At 36.6% G+C, this 25,512-nt stretch overlaps 1 protein-coding gene across 1 annotated transcript in view; it reads right to left on the bottom strand.

Annotated features, from left to right (window-relative positions):
* The window catches only part of KIF11 (kinesin family member 11), a 40,970-nt gene extending 15,782 nt beyond the window's left edge, over nt 1-25,188 (bottom strand). Inside the window, exons 1-16 of the mRNA XM_043926309.1 lie at nt 24,850-25,188; nt 20,175-20,307; nt 19,849-19,946; nt 19,684-19,762; nt 18,451-18,636; nt 18,208-18,332; nt 15,871-15,961; nt 15,043-15,285; nt 13,625-13,720; nt 9,549-9,637; nt 8,225-8,312; nt 7,287-7,475; nt 6,168-6,375; nt 5,145-5,317; nt 3,286-3,411; nt 1,997-2,155 (exon numbers count right to left, since the gene is read on the bottom strand). Coding sequence (XP_043782244.1) covers nt 1,997-2,155; nt 3,286-3,411; nt 5,145-5,317; nt 6,168-6,375; nt 7,287-7,475; nt 8,225-8,312; nt 9,549-9,637; nt 13,625-13,720; nt 15,043-15,285; nt 15,871-15,961; nt 18,208-18,332; nt 18,451-18,636; nt 19,684-19,762; nt 19,849-19,946; nt 20,175-20,307; nt 24,850-24,926 — 2,160 coding nt within the window. The 5' untranslated portion in view covers nt 24,927-25,188. The remainder of the gene's footprint in view (nt 1-1,996; nt 2,156-3,285; nt 3,412-5,144; nt 5,318-6,167; nt 6,376-7,286; nt 7,476-8,224; nt 8,313-9,548; nt 9,638-13,624; nt 13,721-15,042; nt 15,286-15,870; nt 15,962-18,207; nt 18,333-18,450; nt 18,637-19,683; nt 19,763-19,848; nt 19,947-20,174; nt 20,308-24,849) is intronic.
* Between the last annotated feature and the right edge of the window lie 324 nt (nt 25,189-25,512).

The raw sequence follows: 25,512 nt of genomic DNA, 5'->3' as shown, positions 1-25,512 counted from the left end.
TACTAGAAGAAAAAGTAATGCTGAAAATTTAATGGATCAAGCAATCCAAAAATATTATCAACTAATATAGCTGAAACATTTTATAGAACCTAGTTGGATCATTTTCATGTCAAAAGAGCTTATCATTTTCTCATATGTGGCATCTTGAAACACATCTTTGAATAACACACAGCTGACAATACACATTTAACACATTGATTTTGAATAAAATGTCAGTACTTCTGCTAATCTCAAAGTAGAGGGAAATGCAGGTATTAGATTTATTTACATGTAAATAGGTTTGTCAGTGCTAGCCTCAAGTTCTAGAATATCTAAGAAACAGCTCAGTTAGTAAACCTGCTTCTTTTAAGCCAGGGAAGTCAAGTCAGTCATGCTAAAGTACTTCTCACATCATAGATGTTCCTCAGAATATATACCTAAAAAGATCTAGACAGGTTTAAGACAAACACTCTATGAAGAGGTATAAGAAATTGCTGCAATTTCAAGAATATGTTCTAGAAACATACAGAAAAGCTCCTCCAAAAATGGATTCCTTTCAGGCAGTATAATCACCACCATAGCTATAAGGGGATCTAAATACTGTCAGATGTTCCCAAGGACTCAGTTTCCTCATTAGAAAACTGAGCTAGTAATAGAAGCTGTATCTCTACTGGTGGGAGGAATAAATACACAGTGAGTTGCTCAATAAATGTTAACTATTACTTGTACTAATTTCAATATTAACCTTTTGTGTGAAAAGTTTTATGCTTATCAGTTAGGGAAACAATCTTATTTTAAAGTTGCTTTAATTTTTTTTTTCACTCCATCCAAGAGGGGTGTTTTGTTTTGGTTGGTTTGGTTTCTTTGGTCGCAGTGCGCAGCTCGCGGGATCTTAGTTCCCTGGCCAGGGAACCTGGGCCACAACAGTAAAAGCATGGTATCCTAAGCACTGTACACCAAAGAATTCTCTCAAGAGGTTATTAAATGATTACACATGATGATGGATGATTCACAAGCTTCATTCCCATCTCAAACTTTACATGGCACCATAATTCAAGTTAGATATACTGCACAGGACGTGCCAACAATCATATTAGTAACCTAAAAACTCCATGACTTTGCTTGGGTGACCTTTTTAGCTGTGAATGCCAGGTCATAACACAGTAACTGTTAGTTCAACTACACCAAGCTTTCTGAAGACAAGGGCTTTTCCACCCAAGCAGGCTGTAAATAAATCCGGAACCCAGCATCACCCTGAAGGAAATCTGACTTCACAAAGTTGGGGTAGTTTACCAAAATGGCTTCAGAGTAGACTGTTTTTAAAAAGACACATTTATTCAGTGTCATGATCAGACTATTACATTTAGCAATCAACAGAATAGGTGCAAAAAAATAAAATCTACATTAAAACCCTCTGTTGGAACGCTTTACACTTTCCATAGGACAGAAACTAAAATTGTTACACAATTAGTCACAAATATAGTTCTCAAGTTTTTCTGCCCATACACATAAGTATTGTCTAAAAGGTGTCTTCTTTGAAGCAGCTAGGCTCTGCCACCACTGTTTTGGCTGAGTTCATAAATCTATCGCAACCTATAGCTTTCCCTGTCACTTCCCTGGCTCTCCTCTCCTGCTAAGCTCTGTTTCCTTCTGCCACGACTACAGCTACTGCTGCTGCTGGAACCACTACAGTCACCTGGGTTATAGTGCAGATACAAGTTCACTTTAAATGTTATAATCATTTTCTTCTAATTGTACTCCCAATGGAGTATTTCTGCAGCTTCATCTTTTTTCTTGATATGAAGAAAGGACTGTCTTGTCTCACTGTGCTCTGAATGTAGCAAATCATCAAATATTAACTGATCAAGAGAAATACTCTTATTTCACATTAATTACTGTTATAAGCAAAAGTGCTGACAGTATTTTCAGGTTTCTAATTTAGTTATATAGCATTCAGTCTGTAACAGGGATCTAAAGATCATAAAGCTTTCTTTTTACACTCAAATTACCTATATACCTGTGATTGGATTTTCTTTGTTTTCTTCATGTCTTCAGTTAAGTTTTCACACAGCTTCTGTGATTCAGCCAAGGAAGAAACTGTATTTTCTTTTAGTTCATGTAGATTGTTACACAATGTACTAAGAAAGCCATCCATTTCCTTCTTCTGATCGTCTATCTTTGAAGAGAAAAAAAAAAATTTTTTTTTTTTTTTTTTCGTTTTTTCTTAAATTAAAAAAAATGTCCTAGGGGCTTCCCTGGTGGCTCAGTGGTAAAGAATCCACCTGCCAATGCAGGAAGACACAGATTCAATCCCTGATCCAGGAAGATTCCACAAGCTGGGGAGCAACTGAGCCTACAAGCCACAACTATTGAGCCTGTGCTCTAGAGCCCAAAGCGCAACGACTGACCAGCATATGCTGCAACAGCTGAAGCCCACACGCCCTAGAGCCTGTGCTCCAAAGAGAAGGCACCACAATGAGAAGTCCACACGCCACAACTAAACAGTAGCCCCTGCTCACCGCAACTAGAGAGAAAAGCCCTTGCAGTAACAAAGACACAGCACGGCCATAAAAATAAAATTATTTTTTTTAATGTTCTAAGTTTATTTTTTATTTTTACTTTGTTGACTACATATAAAATAGAAAAGGTAGAAAACAGTATTGCAGAGAAAAGTCCCTTCCTTTCCCCTCTAGCCTCTAGAACCCCAGTCCCACTCCCACCTCTGAGAGGTGATTGTTACCATTTTTAAACACATCTAGAGGTATTTTGGGGCTTCCCAGGTGGCCCTGTCATACAGAACCCATCTGATAATGCAGAAGATGTGGGTTCAATCCCTGGGTCAGGAAGATCCCCTGGAGGAGGGCATGGCAACCCACTCCAGTATTCTTGCCTGGAGAATCCCACTGACAGAGGAGCCTGGCAGGCTACAGTCCATAGGGTTGCCAAGAGTCAGACGTGACTAAAGTGACTTAGCACGCACGCAGAGGTATTTTATTATCCATATTTAGGTAGGTATGCATACATATGTATGTATAACCACATATAAATACACACCATATGACAGACCGCTATGTATGCTATGATGCTTGAAGATCATTTCCTCTTGTTTTTCTTAGCCATGATTCTGCTGATCACATCAATGGTCAGCATCCTAACTACAGCATCCTCTCTTCCTCCCTCCTCCAGATTCCTTCTCATAACCCATGGGTTCTGCATGTAAATACTTCTCAACTAACAAGTCCTGGGTCCCTTGAATTCATGTGGATTTCTTTCTTAACAATTTGAGATAATAAGACTATTCGTTACCTTATTAGCCACAATCGACAAAGTCTTGAAAATACTGTTCAGTTGACTATTGATTTCCAGTATAGATGCCACGGTGGGGGATAAAACTGTTCCCAGTGAAGTGAGGAGGTCAGTCTTAAGTACATTCTGGTTTTAAAAATAAATACACAACTCTTTAAAAAGGATATTTTCACTTCCATAAATCTGGCTAGTTAAATGATAATATCTTAAATACCCTGTTAACTAAACACATGTATATTAAAATCCTAAGTGTCTGTTCTCTTTTTTATAGCCTACAGAGTCTATTACTAGAGTTTATATTCATCATAAATCACTTAATACTGCATATAGGAATTAAGAAATGGTCACTTTATGTACAATAAATTCTTAATAGTCTACTGTAACATAAGTAAGAAGAATTCAGAAGAGGGGAAAATGACAGTCATCTGATAAAATTTTAGCAATGCAAACAAAGAAAGGAAAAAAAACACCTACAAATATATTTCAAAGAAATAAATTTCAAATAACTTTACGTTACTAAGTAAAAAGGGCTGAAACCAAATAACCTTGAAAAGCAGGCTTTGGGTTGGAGGCATTTAAGTTTGAAGAACTGGTGACTTACATTCTATTGGATAAGAACTCATCATGGTTCTGGTTCTTGTTAAGGTATATAGAAAAGTTAGAAAGTATCATAGATTGCAAATTTTTATAAAAAGAAGAAAAAAATCCTGAACTTAGCTCCTATTACTAGGGCAAGGATGAAGAACTATAACAAAATAATTAGTAAATGCTTAAAAGTGTACTGGTTTTCTTTTGAAAGAAGAGCTATCATACTAATTTCAACTCATTCTGTGGGAACAGCAATCACCTCTTCAGACTCAAGCTTGCTTATGACTTGGTAGGAAGACATCAGTAAACAGAAACTACCATTTATTTAGTGAGTGAATCAATTTTCATACAGCAGAAGCTAACAGAACATTGTAAAACAATTATGCTCCAATTTTTTAAAAATTCCCGAAAGTAAGTACCAGTGAGCATCTTTTAACTGTCAAATTTGGGTGACTAAAGAAATCTACCTAATAATGTCATGCAAGCACTGAATTTAGGCAGAACGTTGGCTAACATGAGCAGTATTTACTTGGAAAATGTTCAACAAATATCGTTAAACTCAAAAAGGGAGGCAGAGAGCCTATACAGAGGGAAAAACCAAAGTAAGTTATATGGCCAAGAACTTCCTAGACAAATGATACAATTACAAAATAAAGGCTATAAAGAAATCAAGTGTGGAGAAGGTAAACAATATTGTGTAATTAGATGACTAGCTTCTACAGAATTATGGAAAAAAGCCTCACAGTTACAGGCCAGAAGGATTTGATTACATATATTGGATCCCACAAATTGTTATATATGCGCCCCAAATTCTATAAGTCATTTTTCTTACATGTTTTTCTGTATTTCTGTAGTTTTTAAATTAACTACTTAATATACCCTTCAGGTTGGGTAGGTGTAACATTAGCATGACTATTCTAGGACCCTTAAGAAAAGGATAACCACCAGTTTCTGAGCCAGCTAACAAGTCATAGGTCCCTTGAATTCATGTGGAGCTAAACCTACAATTCTTTCTAGTTATTAAAAGGCATACGAACTTCTACACTCTATGTTACAGAATAGAAGTGAAAAAAGTTTCGAAGGTTAAATATATGCTATTGGAAATTAATCTTTCTGGGAGAAAAAAACAGTGAAGGGAACTGCCTTTAAAAATATAAACCTACTCTATTAAAGTAATCTGTTTACCACTGTGTCTAGTAAAGTTTAAGGTGAAAGAAGAGCAGTTAACATTTTTTTGGAGACTTATCAAATGTAATAAAAGATTTACTAACAATCAATTCCTGCAGTACAGTTTTACTTTCTGCTGCTAACGATTCTTCTTTCAATATCATATTAGACATCTGAGAAACAAGTGTAGACACATTTTCTGGAATCAATGTGAGAGATCCAAGTGCTGTTGTAGTAATAGTGTCTAATGCAGAGACACTGGAAGTCAGCAGGTTGCCTACACCAAAAGGAAAAAAATGTCAACTTGGACATAAATATATTTAAACACAAATACAATCTTGGCAAAATTTATATCCCTGTTGTGGAAATTTGTAACAAATGACCTTAAAAAAATTGACTCACTACATAAGCATGGAATTATTTTAAATATAAATTATGTTCTACAGTATTCAGGAAGCACTTGGCACATCTGTAAGTGTATCAGACCCAAAACTGTAAGTAAGAGTCAGAATAACCTAAAAATTTATCTCTAACTAAAAGTAATACACAGCATTACTGTAGATAAAAAAGGTTAAAGAAGAGAAACTAGAAATCAATAAATAAATTTTTTAGTGGTTAGCTTAGAGTGACTAGACTCTAAGTGACTTTTTAAATTTTTCATGTCTGCATCTTCCAAATTTTCTATAGTGAAAATAATACTTTACTATCAGTTTTGAAATTAGTCTCACTAAACACGGTAAGACTGGAATAAGAAATGCTTGAATAAAGATGGTACTGATGAAATTATTTGCAGGGCAGCCAAGGAGTCACAGATGTAGAGAACAGACTTATGGCATGGGTGGGGGGAGGAAGGAGAGGGTGAGATGAATGGAGAGTAACATGGAAACATATTACCACATGTAAAAACAGATGCCAATGGGAATTTGCTATATGACTCAGGGAACTCAAACAGGGGCTCTGCAACAACCTAGAGGGGTGGAATGGGGAGGGAGATGGGAGGGAGTTTCAACAGGAAGGGGACATATGTTATACCTATGGCTCATTCATATTGATGTTTGGCAGAAACCAACAAAATTCTGTAAAGCAACTATCCTTCATTAAAAAAAGAGAGAAATGTTTGTACTTACCAAACAAGGTCTTGTGAACTTCTAGCATGGCCTTTTGTTTTGTGCTGCCATCCTTAATTAATTCTTCCATATTATTAAACAGACTATTCAAATTTTTGCCAAAAACATCTTGAGCTTCTGCGTTATGCTGATCAACTGCCTTCTTACGATCCAGTTTAGAATGGAGACCAAATACATCTTTTGTAGTTTCTTCAACTGTGTTAAGCAACTATATATGATTTTTAAAAATAAGTGTTGATAAGATGGATATGACAAAAGAAATCTAATGAAAATATCTGTGCTTCATTAAAGACTTCTAAAAAGATCCAGTAAATTTTATATATAGTTTTAGAAGAAATTCTTAAGTTCATGCTAATGTTTATTTCTCCTCTGCTAGCCATCTAGACAAGGAAAACTGAGTTTGCCAATCAATTTTAATAATTATGCTCCCTCACAAGTTTTTCCCCAATATGTGTTACTAAGGCAGGAGACCCTGGTTCAATTCCTGGGTCAGGAAGATCCGCTGGAGAAGGGATAAGTTACCCACTCCAGTATTAGTGGGCTTCCCTTGTGGCTCAGTTGGTAAAGAATCTGCCTCCCATGCGGGAGACCTGAGTTCGATCCCTGGGTTGGGAAGATCCCCTGGAGAAGGAAAAGGCTACCCACTCCAGTATTCTGGCTTGGAGAATTCCATGGACTGTACAGTCCATGGGGTAGCAAAGAGTCGGACATGATCTAGTGACTTTGACTTTCATGTGTTACTAATTTCCAAAGGATACACCTAATAAAAAGTAAGTACTTTCAACATCGTCCATCATTAGAAGATACTAAATTCTTGATGACTAATTAGTCTCAACCATGACCACAGGTAAAGCAGTACGACACTATTATTCTAAACATCCACAAAGTATATTAAAGTCAGGTTTTATTTTCAAAACTAAGAATAGACTTTTCTTAAATAAGCATATCCAGTGAAGAAAATCTAGATGAAATAGTAAAATAATGTTTCTTCAATGGACAGAAGTATCATTTGGAGTGAATAAGTAGAATTTCACAATTTCTTAGCTTATGCTAAGAAAGTTACTTCTACCCATTCTTTAACTTCTTTAACACGACTACAAATAAAAACAAAAGACAAACCCTGCTGGCAGCATCATGAAGTCTCTCCTCAGTACTTTCCAAAGCCGAGGTGATATATTCTTCTTCAACAAGCTGTAATTTAGTTTCCTGCAAATGTCTTTGAGTGGTTTCAAGTTCCTGTGTCTTACTTTGCAGGTCAGATTTGCACTGGTTAAGTTCATTTTTACTATCCGTAAACAATTCTGTAACCTACATATAACACATGAAACATTTTTGTTTTAGAATTTAAAAATGCCGAACTGGTCATTGACACACCTGGCTAGCTCATAATACTAAAAGAACCAAACAAACTATTTCCACATAAAAGTTGTAACAAGTTACCAGGTAGGTTAGAACATTTCATATGGTAACTGGTTTCTTCCTATAACTATTACTACTACTGGTGGCCCAGTAGTTAGGACTCTGCATGTCCAGTGCTATGGGCACAGGTTTGATCCCTGGTCAGGGAATTAAGATTCCACAAATCATGGGGCACAGCCAACCAAATAAAAACAAGTAACAGGTCTAATGAAATGGTGTTAAGTCTTCAGATTCCTTTCAACACCGCCAGTATGAGGGTGGCACTGAAGGGTCAGGTCTTTCAACCTTAGCTATTTAACATCTGGTTTCTCCCAACATCTGCCTTTTGTCATCTGATAAACATGTTGATGAAAATGTCTCAGAATTTACTATACAGCTTTAATATTAAATTATACAATTCAGCTAATTTCTTAAAATGCTGCATTAGTATGTGTCAAATAGAATAACTTCTTCAAAAAAGATTCACTTCTTCATTATCATTAATGATAATTTAAAAAAAAAAAACTGTGACAACTTAATTTTAGTTTAGAGGTCAGCAAGAAAAAAAAAACTTAAAAAACATCAGGTCCCTCACATTCTGAAACTGCCTTTTAACATTTGCTTTTTACATGACAGTCAACACAGTTTTGAATGCTTACCCTATTTAGCTCTTCCTCAACAGCACCAATTTTTTCAAACAGTTCTATAATTTGTTCCTCTTGAACAGTTAGTTTTCCACTCATAGCTCTAAAATAAAATTTAAAAGGATTTTAACAGTGAATATTGTTTCCTAATGCCTATAAAATTTACTCTAACACAACTGAGGCAGTTATATATCATCTCTACTATTTATCACTATCATGATAATGATGCCTAAGTATCAATAAGCAATAGATACAAAGTGCAAAAAACAAGTGTATTCTTTGTCTTAGGTTTATAAACAGACTGTTTTTCTTGTTTTCTCCATTTTGAAACTGAGAATCCCTACTGATTACAGGGGAAAAAAACATGTATGTATATAAAATTTGAGAAGCTACAAAGGTGGCAGAGGACTATAACCCACATAAAGCAGAGGTAGGGGATACAACTAGGTGTCTATAATCAGGAATATGAAGAATAATAAACAGGCAGAATCCTGAAGAGGCTTGTGGTATGAAAGCATCAGGTGTCACTGGAGGAAGGGGTAAGATAAGGGGCTAAAACCTGGAAAACTGAAGTATGTATACAGAGCAATTAAACCTCCTGCCCCTAGCACACAGACCCTAATACACACCCCAACACACTATCACACCACCACAAAAGTCCTCATGAGATAAAAGATTCTTCTCTAGAGCACAGCTTCTCAGCTTTAGCACTACTAACATTTTGCACCAGATAATTCCGGTCTGCTTTAATGAGTCTCTCTGATTTCTTGAGATTAGCAAGTGTCAGAAGTGAGTGCTGTCATTTACATTCTTCTAGTTCCTTCATAACTACCAACCATTTTCTATTCCACATTGTGCTTAAATGACAAAGAATATTAAGAATGTAGATTTCCTCAAACTATTTGCTAGAGATATTGATTAAAGGAAAAGATAAAGTTGAGGTGGTATAAGAAGAGAGTTCATTCTAACAGTCTTTTGATAACTGTATCAGTTTTTAATTGGAAATAGCTCTTCAAAGTAGATGAGATATTTGAAATGCGTTCCTATATTAAATGTATAAGAGGGATGTAACATTGTTATTAAATGAATGATACAGTTTAGGTAAATAATTTTTTTTTTTTTTTAGGTAAATAATTTTTAATTGAAGTATAAGTGACTTACAATATTACATTAGTTTTGGGTGTACAACATAATGATTTGATACTGTTATACATTACAAAAGGATCACCACAGTAAGTCTAGTTATCAACTGTCACCACACAAAGATAGTACAATACTACTGACTATACTTCCTATGCTGTACATTCTTAGAAATTAATTTCCATAACCAAGGGCTTACCTAAAATTTTCTTCAGAAATGTATACTCCATTTTTTTCACGAGCTGCAGCAAGATCCCGTTTCAGACGCTCTATCTCTTCTGTATATTCCTATGCAAGAAGAATGTTGTGTCAGTTTAGCACTTCACTTTTTTTTCATTCAGTTTGGGGACGATTTATAATAAATAAAACAAAGTTAGCCCTCTTATCTTTTTTAAAGCCTAAAAATCTGTGATTAAAAAGTCACAACCTTACTTTTCATTCAATATTAATATGGTTAGAATAAAATCAATAGCTTTCATTCATTATAAAAACACAGGCTTCTGAAGAAAAAAACAACCCCTGGTAGCCAGGTTGGTCTCCAAATCTCAGTGCACACGAAAAGGAACCAGAGTTTCTTAGGGAAGTGTCTGACTCCAGGATTGGGGCAAGAAACATTCAAGATGAACCTGGAACATCTTGTAAAACAAAGTAGGAAGGAAGCAAAGGAAGCTTAGGCCAACGAAAAAGACTCAAGAACCCACTGAAAATGTACCCAATGGCCAGAGAAGGAACAATTTGAACATCAGTGAGGTTATTAACTACAATTGTTAGCACAAATATTCTAAATCCATGAGTCAAGAAAGCTGGGGAACCAACCCATTGTTCTCAAAACTGTCAAAGGAAATGAATCAAGCATTTGTCCTGTCTTTCCTATAAGAACTACAGCCTTGGGGAGCTGAGGGAATGTTCCTCTTTACAGAGTTAGTCCAGCAGTCAACTAAAGAAGAACAATTCGAAAATTATTATTTTGCAACCCTTAAAGAACTAGTGGATCAGGTCATTTGAATATAATCAACCGTGAACCTCCAGATGTTCAAGCTAGTTTTAGAAAAGGCAGAGGAACCAGAGATCAAATTGCCAACATCCACTGGATCATAGAAAAAGCAAGAGAGTTTCTGAAAAACATCTATTTCTGCTTTATTGACTATGCCAAAAGCCTTTGACTGTGTGGATAACAATAAACTGGAAAATTCTGAAAGAGATGGGAATACCAGACCACCTGACCTGCCTCTCGAGAAACCTGTATGCAGGTCAGGAAGCAACAGTTAGAACTGGACATGGAACAACAGACTGGTTCCAAATAGGAAAAGGAGTACATCAAGGCTGTATATTGTCTCCCTGCTTATTTAACTTATATGCAGAGTACATCATGAGAAACGCTGGGCTGGAGGAAGCACAAGCTAGAATCAAGATTGCTGGGAGAAAAATCAATAACCTCAGATATGCAGATGACACCACCCTTATGGCAGAAAGTGAAGAAGAACTAAAGAGCCTCTTGATGAAAGTGAAAGAGCAGAGTGAAAAAGTTGGCTTAAAGCTCAGCATTAAGAAAACTAAGATCATGGCATCCAGTCCCATCACTTCATGGCAAGTAGATGGGGAAACAGTGGAAACAGTGACAGACTTTATTTTTCTGGGCTCCAAAATCACTGTGGATGGTGATTGCATCCATGAAATTAAAAGACGCTTACTCCTTGGAAGGAAAGTTATGACCAACCTAGACAGCATATTAAAAAGCAGAGACATTACTTTGCCAACAAAGGTCCATTTAGTCAAGGCTATGGTTTTTCCAATAGCCATGTATGGATATAAGAGTTGGACTATAAAGAAAGCTGAGCACCGAAGAATTGATGCTTTTGAACTGTGGTGTTGGAGAAGACTCTTGAGAGTCCCTTGGACTGCAAGGAGATCCAACCAGTCCATCCTAAAGGAGATCAGTCCTGGGTGTTCATTGGAGGGACTGATGGTTGAAGATGAAACTCCAATTCTTCGGCCACTGATGCGGAGAGCTGATTCATTTGAAAAGACCCTGATGATGGGAAAGATTGAGGGCAGGAGGAGAAGGGACAACAGAGGATGAGATGGTTGGATGACATCACCTACACAATGGACATGGGTTTGGGTAGACTCTAGAATTGGTGATGGACAGGAGGCCTGGAGTGCTGCAATTCATGGGGTTGCATAGAGTCGGACACGACTGAGCGACTGAACTGAACTGAATCCCTTACCAAAAAAGGGAAAGAACCAGATATTATGTGCTTCCAAGTGGGAGAATATACCACCACTTATGAAGTATTTTGGCCAAAAATATATAAATAAGATAAAACCTGACTCTACCAAGCCTCAAAATCCAACTACTAATTTATGGCAAACCTTATTTGGATCCTAAAAGTAAATATTGAAACAACTGGAATTTTAAACAATGACTGAATATTTTATCATAATAAATTATTGCTAAATATTTTTAGATCTAATAATAGCAATAGAGTTCAAAAATTCAAGTGTCTAAAATAAAATGAATGCTTATAAAAGAGCATGGCCTTTAAAAATTAATGAATATAAAAATCACTGTAGTTTTTCTCAAATCCTGACAATTTTGACACCTTTTATCAAGAGAGGTTTGCTCATATAAGCTTCCTTTTAAACAGTCTGATTCCAAGAGTTATTATAAAGCTACAGTAATTAAAACTGTGGTATTAGTGAGGGACAGATATAAATCAATGCAACAGAATAGAAAGCCCAGCCATTTTGGAAAACAACTTGGCAGTTCCTTAAAAAAAAATAAAACCAACATTCAATTACCATACAACACAACAATTATACTCTTTGGCAATTATCTTAGAAAAATGAATATTTACATGTACACAAATTACTATAAACAAATATGATCAAAGCAGTTTTATTTTCAATTGTGAAAAACTGAAATCAGCCCATATGTCTTTCACAGGTGAAGCTGACAACAAACTGTGAGGTACATACACGTGCTGTGCTGTGCTGTGCTTAGTCGCTCAGCTGCATCTGACTCTTTGCTACCCCATGGACTGCAGCTCACCAGGCTCCTCTGTCCTTGGGGATTCTCCAGGCAAGAACACTGGAGTAGGTTGCCATGCCCTCCTACAGGGCATCTTCCCAACGTAGGTATCAAACCCAGGTCTCCCGCATTTCAGGTGAATTCTTTAGTCTGAGACACCAGGGAAGCCCAAGAATACTGGAGTAGGTAGCCTATCCCTTCTCCAGGGGGTGTTCCTGACCCAGGAATTGAACTGGGGTCTCTTGCATTGCAGGCAGGTGGTATATACATACCATGGAATATTCCTCAGCATTAAACAGTAAAAATCTATTGATATGCACCACTCAGGTTAACCTCCAGGGAATTATGCTGAGTGATAAAAGCAATCCCCAAAGTTTATATACCGTATGATTCCATTCAATAACACTCTTAAAATGACAAAGGTTTAGAAATAGAGGACAGATCATTGGATAGCAAAGATTAGGGATGGGAGGTCAGAGTGGGAAGGAAGTGATTATAAAAGGGCAAGGAGGAATCCTTGCTGTGATGGGACTGTTCAGTATCTTGACTGTGGTAGTGGCTCCATGAACCTACACATGACAAAATTGCATAGAACTAACTAAACACACACACATGAGTATCAGGAAAATTGAGGAATAAGACCAATGAATTGCTATTAACAGTGTCCCTACAGTGATTTTACTATATAGTTTAATGTACAAAAGATCTCTCTGTATTACTTCTTTCAATTGCATGTGAATCTATAGTTGTCTCAATAGAAACAACAAAAAAAACTCTACCAATAAAAGGAAAAGACAAGTCAGACTGGGAGGAAATATTTACAAATTATTTCATAAAGGATCCTATCTAGAAAATAAGAACAACCCTTTACAACTTTATAAAAAGACACCCCAATTAAAAACTGGCAAAGGATTTAAATAGACATTTCACAAATGAAGATATACATGTGGATAATAAGCATGTGAAAAGATGCTGAATATCACTATTCATTAAGGAAATGCTAATTAAAACTGCACTGAAGTACCATTATATGCTTAAATTTTACTGACTGGATAGAGCTTGTAAGATCATCTATTAGTATTAGAAAAAGTATTTTAACACACAGGGTATTTAGTTCAAACCATTAAATGAAAAGCCTTATCAAAGGCAATTTAATAAATTTTTAAAAACAATGATCTATTTCAGTTCCTCATTTTCACATTTGCCAAACAAATTTATATTATTCCACAAAAATTCACAATTACCTTAATCAGAGCTTTCTTGGTGAGTTTCTGGTTAACTTCGGGCTTATTGAGTATGTTCTTTGCTCTATGAGCATATTCCAATGTACTCAGAGTTTCCTGTGATGAAAAGAAAAGGCCAATTACTGAAGATATGAGAATAATGTAGTTCTGTTACCTAAAATGTACTATACAATAACATAATAATTTTTGGTTATATCTAATATAAACATTTACCCACTAATACTACTATAACCAACCTTTAAAAACGAGGAATGCTCTTAAAGCATTATAGTCCAATTAAGTAAATAAATAAGACAGAGGACTGTTTAAAACATCCTTATTTTTTACTCTTCAAGTTTCAGAGTCTTTAACTTTAATTTAATCTAGTAATTTTTTGCTTTAGTCTTAAGCTCTATTAAAAAAAAAAACTCAATGAATTTCATCAACTGATGAATAAACAAAATGTCCTATATCCGTATCATTCACCCACAAAAAGAAACGAGTTCTGATACCTGCTGCAACGTGGATGAACATTGAAAACATTATGGTAAGTGAAAGAAGCCAGTCACAAAAGAACACTTATTGTGTGATTCCATTTATACAAAATATTCAGAATAGGCAAAGGTATAAATTAAAGAAAGTAGATTAATAGTGACCTAGGGCTGGAAATGGAGACTGATGGGGAGTGACTGCTAATAGGTTACAGAGTTTCTTTCTAAAATCATAAAAATGTTTAGATTTTGGTGACAGTTGCATAGCTCGATGAATATAGTAAAATCACCTAATTTTATACTTTCAGTGGATGAATTTTATGGTATATAAATCATTTCTCAACAAAAATAGTTTTTAAAATGAAAGAGGAGTTAAGAGACTTTATAAAAGCTTTTCTAATTCCATTTAAAGATAATCCAATAAAATTAAAGTAGACTTTAAAATCTTTGTTGTTTCTCTTGGTTTTCCCACCTGTACCCCCACATCCAGCCTCATCTTTAGTGATCTCTAAGCAGCCTCTAAAGCACTAATATTCACTTAACCCACTTCTAAGGCCTCAATTAAACCATCCACTGCTAATGATCACAGCAACTACCTTTGAAGACTGGAAAAATACAACTAAGTAACTAGTTTTATTTTTTTTTTAAGTAACTAGTTTTTTAAGATTGAAAACTACCAGGAAGGAGAAAGACAATTTTTCAGTGGTGTTCTCCTCTGTGTGTCCACCACATACAATGTCCAGATTATTTTTACTGTAGTATAGAATGAATGAAGTCAATTAGTGAACTCTAAAAATATTATACATGATAGTTATGGAATTCTCTGGCAGTCTAGTGTTTAGGACTCCAAATTTTCACTGCTGAGGGCCCAGGTTCAATCCCTTGTTGAAAACTAAGATCCCACAAGCCACGCAGTACACCCAAAAAAAGTGATAGTTAAGACCTTACCTCCAGATTGAGAGATGCAGGAGAAACTGTTGCAATGATAGATGTTCTTGTACGTCCCCCAAGAGAGTCCTGGAGGATTCTAGTCAGTTTAGATTCTCGATAAGGGACATGAGGTGTTCTTTCTACAAGAGCAGTAATAACCCTTCCCAGAGTCAACAGGGACTGATTGATATTTCCAGCTTCCCGAGCTCTCTTGTCAACTGCTCCAGAACGGCCAATGTTCTCACTGCCTGCAAGATCAACCTTGAATTTTAAAAATAAAAATAAGTCCTCAGTCTATGGATTTGGAATAGAAGACTTTCATTCTCATATTGTACAAAAAGATATTAAATAGCCAGTAAAATAATTTTCTATAAATAACAACCCACTACAAAACCAATAACCCAGTGACTACAAAAATACTGTCTCTAAATACACAATTTTCAAACTTCTCTATGAGATGATAAATAAGAAACAGTGGAATAGAACTATCATTTGACCCAGCAATCCCACTTCTGGGTATGTATGCAAAGAAAATGAAATAACAAAAAAAAAAGAAAATGAAGTCACTCTCTCAAAGAAATATCTGCACTCCCACGTTGACTGCACTGTTAATGATAAACAAGGTATGGAAACAGCTTAAGTACCCACTGATGAATGAATAAAGATGTGACATGATGTGCATGCACAAGCACACACACACACTCGAATATTATTCAGCCATGAGAAAGAATATCCTGCTACACTATACATTTTAAATACATAATTTTATTTGTCAATTATACCTCAATAAAACTACAAAAAAAAAACCCTGAAAGAATGAACAGTGGCGTTACAGTTGATGCTTACCAAGTTCAACTTTCCAATTTTAACAAGCTCCTCTCCATCAATTGTAGTTTCTTTCATGTGTATTGTAACAGAGAAAACTGAGTGGGATCGACTAGAAAACAAGACCAAGTTGCCCAATCATAATAATGCAAAACATTGTTTTCTTTCTGTAACATAATGAAAACTGCAAAGAAAGATCTAAATCCACCAAGGTAGAGAAAGATAGTATGAGACAGGATATCAGTAAGATTTTGGAAGACAGTGGATAGATAGAATGATGCTAGGTTGTGGCTTTCTTGCTCCTGCTGCCTGCACAGAAGAACCCAATGATAAGCTAGCTGAAAACAGCTTAGATGACTTAGAATCCTCAGGCACCTCTGAAAGCTGGATGTGGAACAGTGTTTGAACAGCTGCCTGGTGTGTCAGAAGAGCTGGCTTGCAGTCCATCTATTTATAAGAACCACTTGAAATACATCATTACCTTAAACTCAAACAGCATCAGGCAAGCCACCAGATCACTCTCCCTCAGTGTCAACTGTCCTAAAAGTACATTGCTCTGCCTTGAGAAGGTCACCAGAGACAGGTAGGGCCTTCCTCTGAACAGCACAAATAGTAAATTGCAGAGTTCACTGAAACACCACAAGTAATAACTGCTAGACTGCAAGGTTTTCCAAAGTCCTTCTTATGCTTTATACTGACACTCAACTTTTATCTTAGTGATACAAAAAAAACAATACAGATAACCAAAGACAGCATTCCTTTCTGTATCAGTATCTGATGAAGAATATTCTGTTTGTTAATGTCACTGACGGTTGGAATATGGTAATTTGTAATTTTCTCATTTGTACTTTTCATGTGACTTGGAAAATTTTATAAGTATCATTTTTACAAAATAATTTATGTTATTTTAAATAACAGAAAAGGGGAGGGACACAGGGAAAAATATAAACTATAGATTTGAATTATAAAATGTATCTCATGTTTTCCTACCATTATTTGCCCATTCCTAATTTAAGATAATAGAATTAATGCTATTAAGCGTAAAAGTAAACTCTGATTTTGGAAAACTGAATCACATTTCTTTTATCACACACATTGATAAGAAGATATCTTCAGTCCAGTCTTCAGTGAAAATTAGGAAATTTTAAATTATTTAAATTTATAGAACAATGGGAATTTTATATTTCAGAGAAGAGTATTTAGAGAAAGAAATTTTCTTAAATTCATTCCTCTGAAGTCTAAATCAAGTTAAGTTATAAAGCAAACATTTAATTCAAATGGAAACTGCATTCTATGATTTGCTTATAACTCCATTTTTAATGGAAAGCTATTATAGGAAATTTAATTTAAATTATAAAATCACCCCTAATTCCATGATACTGATTACTTTCATGTTATGCTATTTTTCTTCTTTCTTTAAACACACACATATTTATATAGAGCTACAATTATAATTGCTATAGCATATTGTAGAAATGTCCAACTATAAGAGAGCAAGACCTCAAAGTCATTTTGCAGTTCAGGGAAAATGATATTCAGGTAAGTTTAACTACGTGAAGTAACATATTTAGTTAACTGTAGAACTGAAACTAAGCACAAATATCTAACTCCTAATCTACAGCTCTTTCAATTACATTCTGATATTTCCTTCAAAGATAAGCAAAAAAGAAAGTCACCTCTGATTTAGTAAAGTACATTTATAGAATCTGGGATTCATGTTATAAGGGATACTATCAAATATGCGTCTTTCTCCCCTTGAAAGCCTGTGTTAGTGATCATGTGTATTCTATTAGTGATCATGTGTCTTCCTACATTAAAATGAAGCCATTTGCGAAGAAAAGTCATGCTGTACAACTTAAATATATAAAATTTTGTCATTTATACCTCAATTAAGCTGGGGGGAAAAAAACAGGCCATTTGGTTTTCTTCTAATCTTTACTCAAATAAGGGATTTTCAAACTGTATTCTAAGTATCTTTAGGGGCTCCAGAAAAGTACTCAGGGGAAATCTCCTGAAGGCTGAGGAGGTAAGCCCCTGAGTATCCCACTGCCAAATCAACTACCTCAGCCACATTTTAATCAGGGCTCCCATGTATAATTTCATTTGGGAAGAGAAATCTTCTACTTAAAAACCTTAATAATCCTGCTCAAGTTCAACCTGTCTTTGTCCTCCTTTCAACATTCTCCCAATATTGGTGCTCTCCTTATAAACCTCAAGCCAACTACTAGGGCAAGCAATCCAGCACACAATCTAGATGTGTGACTCACATACTTTGACACGCCCCAATTTGATCTCCCAAGTTTGGATATTCTTCTTGAAAACAAAATGGAGCGGTGGGGGAAACAAGGGCTTTCTTACCTAGAGTAGGCGTTCATCAAAGTTGCTGCGGTTGTCCTTTTTGCTGCCCCCTTCTCCAAAATCTGATAGACTTCATCCTTGTTGTGTACTGTAATTTCTTCTAAACCTTTGATTATCACTCCCCTCTGACCAAATATCAGAAGAGCATCCATTAAATTGGTTAAAAAGAAAAAAATATATATATTTCTCAAAATATCACACATTAACATTTGGAGACATTTCATTGTCAAAGACTCAAGTTACCTTGTTACGGGGATCATCAAACATCTGCAGTCTCTCAGAAACATCAGAAGACGGATTAAGGAGATCAAAGAGCTCTTCATTATAGATTTCCAATAGCGACACTTTCACTGAAAATTCAGTACCATTATCACTAAGTTTCTCAAAAATTTGATGAAGAGTACGTGGAATTATACCAGCCAAAGGATCCTGAAATGATAATATTAATAAAGACACATATATAACATATATAACAAGGGCCTCTTTTATAGTATATTTAAACCTAAATATGTCAAAACAGGTTTAAAAAAAAATTTAAAAACCTAATGTTAGAGAAGCCAAATCATTTACAAACCATTTACAATAATCTGTTCAATAGCAATTATTCTTCCTTACACCTTCCACAAATCTGTCATTCCAGTCAGCTACTTCATGCCTGAACATTATACAGAAACCAACTGAATCAAGTTCCTTATAAAGCCAAGTTCAATAATCCTCTCCAACGTTTCTCATGAGAACATAGTACCATTCTTTTAATCAGAAAAGTGGCTCATCTAACAGTATATTCCCTAATTCCGACATAAAACAAAGTTGTTTCTCAAATGTCTAAATATCCTTAATAAAAATTATGACTCTAAATTTTGTGCTTTAAGCCTATTCCATATTTTCTGTGATTACAATTCCATAACACTATTACCCATGCATAAAGTAAGTTAATGCCCCAACCACTAGAAGAAAGGATCTACCTAAATGTTGGTAATTTGGAAAATATTAGTCATTAAACTCATTTAGTTTTGGACACATTTCTTTGTGAAATGTACTATGTGCTTCCTATAATCTTCAGCAATACAGTGATCTTAATTTCACACTCAAAGTCATCATTAATAAAGTACCATATTGCTCCCATGGTTGTGCTAACTTTATAAGACTCACTCCCTCACTGCAGAGCCTTCCTCTTCAAGTCCTACTCACATTCCACTTTCCCACAATAGTCTGCTCCAACTTTCTGTCCCAAAGGGACCCTTCTCTCATCACATAACTGTACCATATGTATTGCTCCTCTCTCTCCCAGTAAGACTTTATGTTTCTTAAACAGAAGCCATTACATATACTTCAATATCATTACACTAGTAGTTTTCCTAAATTCATGTTTGACATGGTACTCTGATCTATTTCAGACAGAGGCGTCCAACCGAGTTTTATTCAGCTGCACTTGAGCCACTTTAGAGACAGAAGTCTGATATAAACAATAAATACCTCCTCCCAAGTATACTCTTCATTAGGGGACCTTTCACCTTCCATTGTAAAGGTTTTTCCAGTGCCGGTTTGGCCATACCTGTCAAAATTAACAGAAGTGTTAAACGAAAAAACTGATTACATGCATCTAAAACTTTTCATCAATTTGAAAAGTGTTTCACTCACGCAAAAATAGTACAATTATAGCCCATAATAACTTCATCCAGAATTGGACAAACAACACTTCGGTAAACGTCAATTTGTTTAGTATTTGCTCCAAAAACCTAGCCAAAAAACAAAAAAGGCATCTCTTAAAAACAAAAACACACTTCAAAATTACCTTAATAATAGTTTCTAACATATTAACTTGTCCAGCCCACTAGAAACCATTTGACAACTCAAAGGATAGACTGAAATTTCTAACTACACCAGAACCTACAGAAAATATACATACTAGGATAATTTTACATTGGTGGATAAGAAGAAGTAGCAGCACTTTAGGAAGTAAGTACCATGTCAAAAGTGTATGTTTTCCTTGAGCTTTTGTCCGCCAGTCCTCCAGTTCGAACACTAACTTCCTTCCGCACATGATCACATTCTACTACCGAATGGGCGTTAGCCTTCCGCTCTGCCAAATTAAATGGTCTGTAAGATGAAACACACAAGGTTATTCAAGAACTCTTTTTTTTAACTTTTTATTTTGTATTGGGGTATATATAACCAATTAAAACTGTTGTTATAGTTTCAGGTGAACAGCTAAGGAACTCAGCCATACATATAAATGTATCCATTCTCCACCAAACTCCTCTCCTATCCAGGCTGCCACTTAACATTAAGCAGAGTTCCATGTTCTTGTGGTTATCCATTTTAAACATAGCAGAGTGTCCATGTCAATCCCCAACTCCCTAACTATCCCTTCTCCCCAGCAACCGTAAGTTCGTTCTCTAAGTCTGTGAGTCTGTTTCGTAAGTAAGTCCACTTAAGAATTAAGAACTCTTAGTTATCAGGTTACTGATGACATTTTTGTTAATATCTCAGACAAGAACAATGGGAAGTGTTAACCACACTGTTGGTGACAGAGATTAAATGACACTGCTAAAGCAAACAGCAGAATTTTAAGGGTTTCAATTGCTAGAAATAAAATTAGTTTAAAAAGTTTTGAAAGATATGTACAATTCTGACAGTTTCTTGGAGCAGATGCTAAAAGAATTAATTTGCAAAAAAGGTGAAACTTATTTTTCAGAATCCTATTTCCACTTTTCCTAGAATCCGGCCAAGTTAGGTTATGATGTATTAGAAAGAACATGCCAAATTTGCATCCAAAATATTAACCTGCCAAAGGGTAACTGGCACAAAATAAAAAATACATTAAAATAATGACTAACACACAGAGTGCTTACTACGTGCCAGGTACTCACTGTTCCAAGTGTTTCACATGTGTTAATTCAGTTTGTCCTCAAGACACTGAGGTCTAGTGGGGAACATAAAACAAGTGATTATAAGAGAGATGATGTTTAGTAAGGGGAAGTAAAAGGTGCTGTAGGAACATACAGCAGAAACCTAATGGGGCCTTGATTAGGACAGAGCAGGATAGAGGTTGCGTGATGGGAAAGACTCCATGTGAAGTAAAATAAGATAAAAGTCTCCTTAGGCATTTCAGTAGAATGAGGACTCCTCAGCCAGTCTGCCCGGGCAATGGAGCCCTTTGTGCCTGTCTCCTCATTTGAAAATTAAAAGGTTGGTAATAGTACCAACCTCAAAATGTAGGGAAACAAGTCCTATGTAACTTACTGCTTCCCCAGTGTCTACTACTCTGCTTAGCAGACACTCAAATATTAATATCTGTTATACTACACTGCTTAATAAATGTCATCCTTAGGGGAACAAAAAGGAAAGTTAAAAAGAACCACAGTCCACAGAGTAGCATCCATAAGATACTAACATACTTAACACAAATCTGAGCCAAAGGGAAAGGTATTCTTGCCCTGAGTTCACTTTGCCCATTCATTATCACATACTGTGACAGTTAATGCCAAATAGGAATTAATCTTTCCCCTCATCACTAGACTAACCAAACTGCTATTTATGTAAAGAAGGATACCTCAATGTCCTCTGGCATGCCCCACCCCGACGTTTGAAGACCACATTTGTGATCCTGAGAAATTTAACTCAGTAACTTTCAAGTGATATCTTGTTATGCTGTCATTTGTTAAATGTACTGAAACCTAACAATGCACAAAAGTCACAGTAGACAGAATTGCTCTCCTGTGGTTAAAGCTTTTCCAATTGGTCTAATCTCTTGTCTGGATGTGTGATTAAGTTACCAAATGAATACCATTCAAGTTGTTTGGGCAAAGTAGTAGAAATTCCCACAAATCACACATTCCTAAAAGTTATCAAAGCTCCCACAAAGGAGCTTTAGGGACTGTTTATATCGCAATAAAGAGTACTGCCAACCAACTATCTTCCTATCCAGACTTCTTTAATTAGAAATTGCAAGGCTGCTGCTGATGACACTAGCAAAACCATCAACTGTAGTTGGCCTTCCCTGGTGGTCCAGACAGTAAAGAATCTGCCTGCAATGCAGAAGACCCAGGTTCAATTTCTGGGTGGGAAAGATACGCTGAAGAAGGGAATGGCTACTCACTTGAGTATTCTTGTCTGGAGATTTCCATGAACACAGGAGCCTGGCGGGCTACAGTCTATGCAGTGCAAAGAGTCATACACAACTAAGCAACTAACACTAATGCTTTCACTACAGTCACATTAAAATTCAAACAACCAAAATGGTAAAGAAAGACTGAGGATTAAAAAAAAGTCCTGTCCACTAAATTCATTCATTCACTCCATAAATATTCATATAGCAACTGTACAAGTAAAGAACATCATAAAGATTCTACTCATTGTAATAAAAAAATGAAGTCATCTCTTAAAACTTTGCTGATTTCTTAGGTTATCGTAAAGATTGCATTCATTGTAATTAAAAACTGAAGTCATCTCTCTTAAAATTTTGCTGATCTCTTGGTGGTTTAGTTGCTAAGTCGTGTCCAACTCTTGTGACCCCACGGACTATAGTCTGCCAGGCTCCTCTGTCCATGAGATTCTCCAGGCAAGAATACTGGACTGGGTTGCCATTTCCTTCTCCAGAGGCTCTTCTGGACCCAGGGATCAAACCCAGGTCTCCTGCATTGTAGGCAGATTCTTTACCAACTGAGCGACGAGGGAAGCCCTCAGGCTGATCTCTTAGGTTATCACAAACTGTTGCCATTAAAAGTTTAAAACTGGGGGGAAAAAAAAATAAAACTGGGGGAAAAAAAAATCAGAGATTATGTGACAGAAACCACATGTAATCTGAAAAGCCTAAAATATTTACTATCTGGGCCTTTTGAGAAAAGATTTGATTTGATAACCCTCAAAGGCATAAGCTGTTTATTTAGTAAAGTTTAAGGACACACTGGGCTTCCCAGGTGGCGCAGCGGTGAAGAATCCACCTGCCAAGGCAGGAGATGGCAGACACAGGTTCAATCTCTGTATCAGGAAGATCCCCTGAAGAAGGAAATGGCAACCCACTCCAGTATTCTAGCCTGGGAAATCCCATGAACAGAGGAGCCTGGTGGGCTACAGACAATGGGCTCGCAAAGATTCGGACACAATTAAGCACACACACACATCCCACCACCACACCAAGAACAGAAATCTTTGCAGTAGTAGGGCTATTTGAAAAAGAAAAGGCTAACCTGAAAAGAAAAACATCTCTTTATACTGAAATTATTGTAAACATTGGACACTACCTAAGCACTTTTCTATAGCGATAAAGTAAAAGAAATCTCTTTTAAGTTAAGGCTTTAAATGTATGGAGGTAATAAACATGAAATTCAGGATAATGTTCAACTCCTGAGGTAGAGGAAAGGGATGCGGAGGGATACAGTGGGATTCTAGCTGTAATGATTCTTCTGTTTCGAAACAGAGATGCTTGTTATATTCTTTGTAATTTTTTATAGGTCTGACCTATTTTTTAACTGACAATAAAAATGAAATTAAAGAAAATAAAGCCACATAGAAAAGGTAATACTGCCTGACTTAATTAAATGATCAAAATAATATAGAAATGTGTCTTTGAATATGGGCTGGTTTTTTTAATCTTCAAGACAAGTAACTATTAACAGAGGCCCCACAGTGCAACTGGTAATTGGCTAGACTTCGGGTTACCACCAAGTGTCTTCTCAGGCACCTACTTTAGAGTTAGCTATTACCTTTGATATATACAACTCAAGCCACCAAAGCTGTGTAGGCAATAACCTAAGAAAGTTTGTTAATACACTTTTAAAATAACCTTTTAATTTTAGAATACGTTTGGATTTACAGAAAAGTTTCTGAGAGTTGGTAGAGTTTTTAATACCACAGCAACAAAAATAGACACAAAACCCACACATATACCAGCAAACTGTGTAGGGCGTCTAAAAGGCCAAATCAATCAAATATTTGGTTAAGCAATAGATAGTACAAGTATGTTCTTCCTCTTCTAGCACATTTTAAAGCTGGGAAATGATGCAGAAACTAATCAGGAGACAGTGAACACCTTCACCCACCCACTGGAAAATATAACACAACTTTAGTTGTCTCCTTGACTTTTTAAAACATAAACTCATTCTACAACTTAAATTTTAAAAACAAAGATGTTTTTGTTTGTTTACTAAGGATTTGTTTACTAAGGATTAAGAAAATATTGCTTCTAGAACAAAGAGGTAAATGATTACTTTTTTAGAGATGATGGAGAGGATGGTAATAACAACTGAAGTGCTAAAACATCTGTTTAGTAGGTGTGCAGTCGTTTCCAAACTGATCAACTGCAAGGAGTGGCATACATAATGACACCTAAATCTTTGTCGACAGTATTTGTTTTAAAAACACATTTCACTAAAGAACAGAGACGAATTTCTCCTCAATAGCAGTTTAAACAATAAACTCAGACACAAATATCCTTTCTTCTGAAAAAAACAAAACAAAATACTAATTTACTACTCACAGTAACCTGGTGTCACTTTCTCGAACAGAACGCAGGAAACTAAGAAACAGGGAGGTCTGGTTCCTTCAGAAAATTGCAAACAAAATCCCTCTCCTAGGACCGCGCCAAGAAGGAGCCCGGCAGCAAAGCCCAGGGCTCGGAACCCTGCAAGCTCGCCTTACCTGCATCTCACCACCACCTGGATGTTCTTCCCCTTTTCATCTTTCTTCTTGGTAGACGAATTCGGCTGAGACGCCATGACTGTCCCTTAAGAAGGCCGGGTCACGGACTCGGGCGCCGTGGGGCGTGGAGCAGCTCGGCGGCTGGCGCGGACCTGGGTGCCCTCCACCCCTGCCGGGTGCTGGCGTGCCCGCGGAAACCGCTATCCACCAGGAACCGTGACTGGCCGCGGCGTCTGCCCCGCACTAGCCCGAGCCTTCGAATGACAAACCCAGTCTCCGCCCGAAACCCAGGAAACTGAGCAACGACTCGGCGCCTCAATTTGAAAAAGGAGCCGACTGGCCGGGCCAATGGGAGCGCTGGCGCGCAAAGCACCATGGGACGCGGTGTCGTCACCAGGCCTCGCCCCCAGGGCGTGGTCCGCGGGAAAGTAAATAGCTGGTCCGGCGGTGCACCCGGAACGTGTAGCCTAGTGTGAGACTCCGTGTGAGTAGTGTCACACTTCGAAGTGGTCTTGCTCAAATTACAGACCGTCTCTAGGCCAGAGTTTCCTCATCTGCAGAATGGGACTGATAGCAACTGTCTCACTGGTGAGGGTAAATAATTTAGACTAGAACAACCATGTAAGCGCTCGGGAAACGTAGCCCAAGTTCTTGTAAATGATA

Source organism: Cervus elaphus, chromosome 15, assembly GCF_910594005.1.
Source record: "Cervus elaphus chromosome 15, mCerEla1.1, whole genome shotgun sequence".
Taxonomy (NCBI): Eukaryota; Metazoa; Chordata; class Mammalia; order Artiodactyla; family Cervidae; genus Cervus; species Cervus elaphus.
The sequence above is the reverse complement of the archived record's forward strand: the minus strand, read 5'-3'. Positions and strand labels throughout refer to the sequence as shown.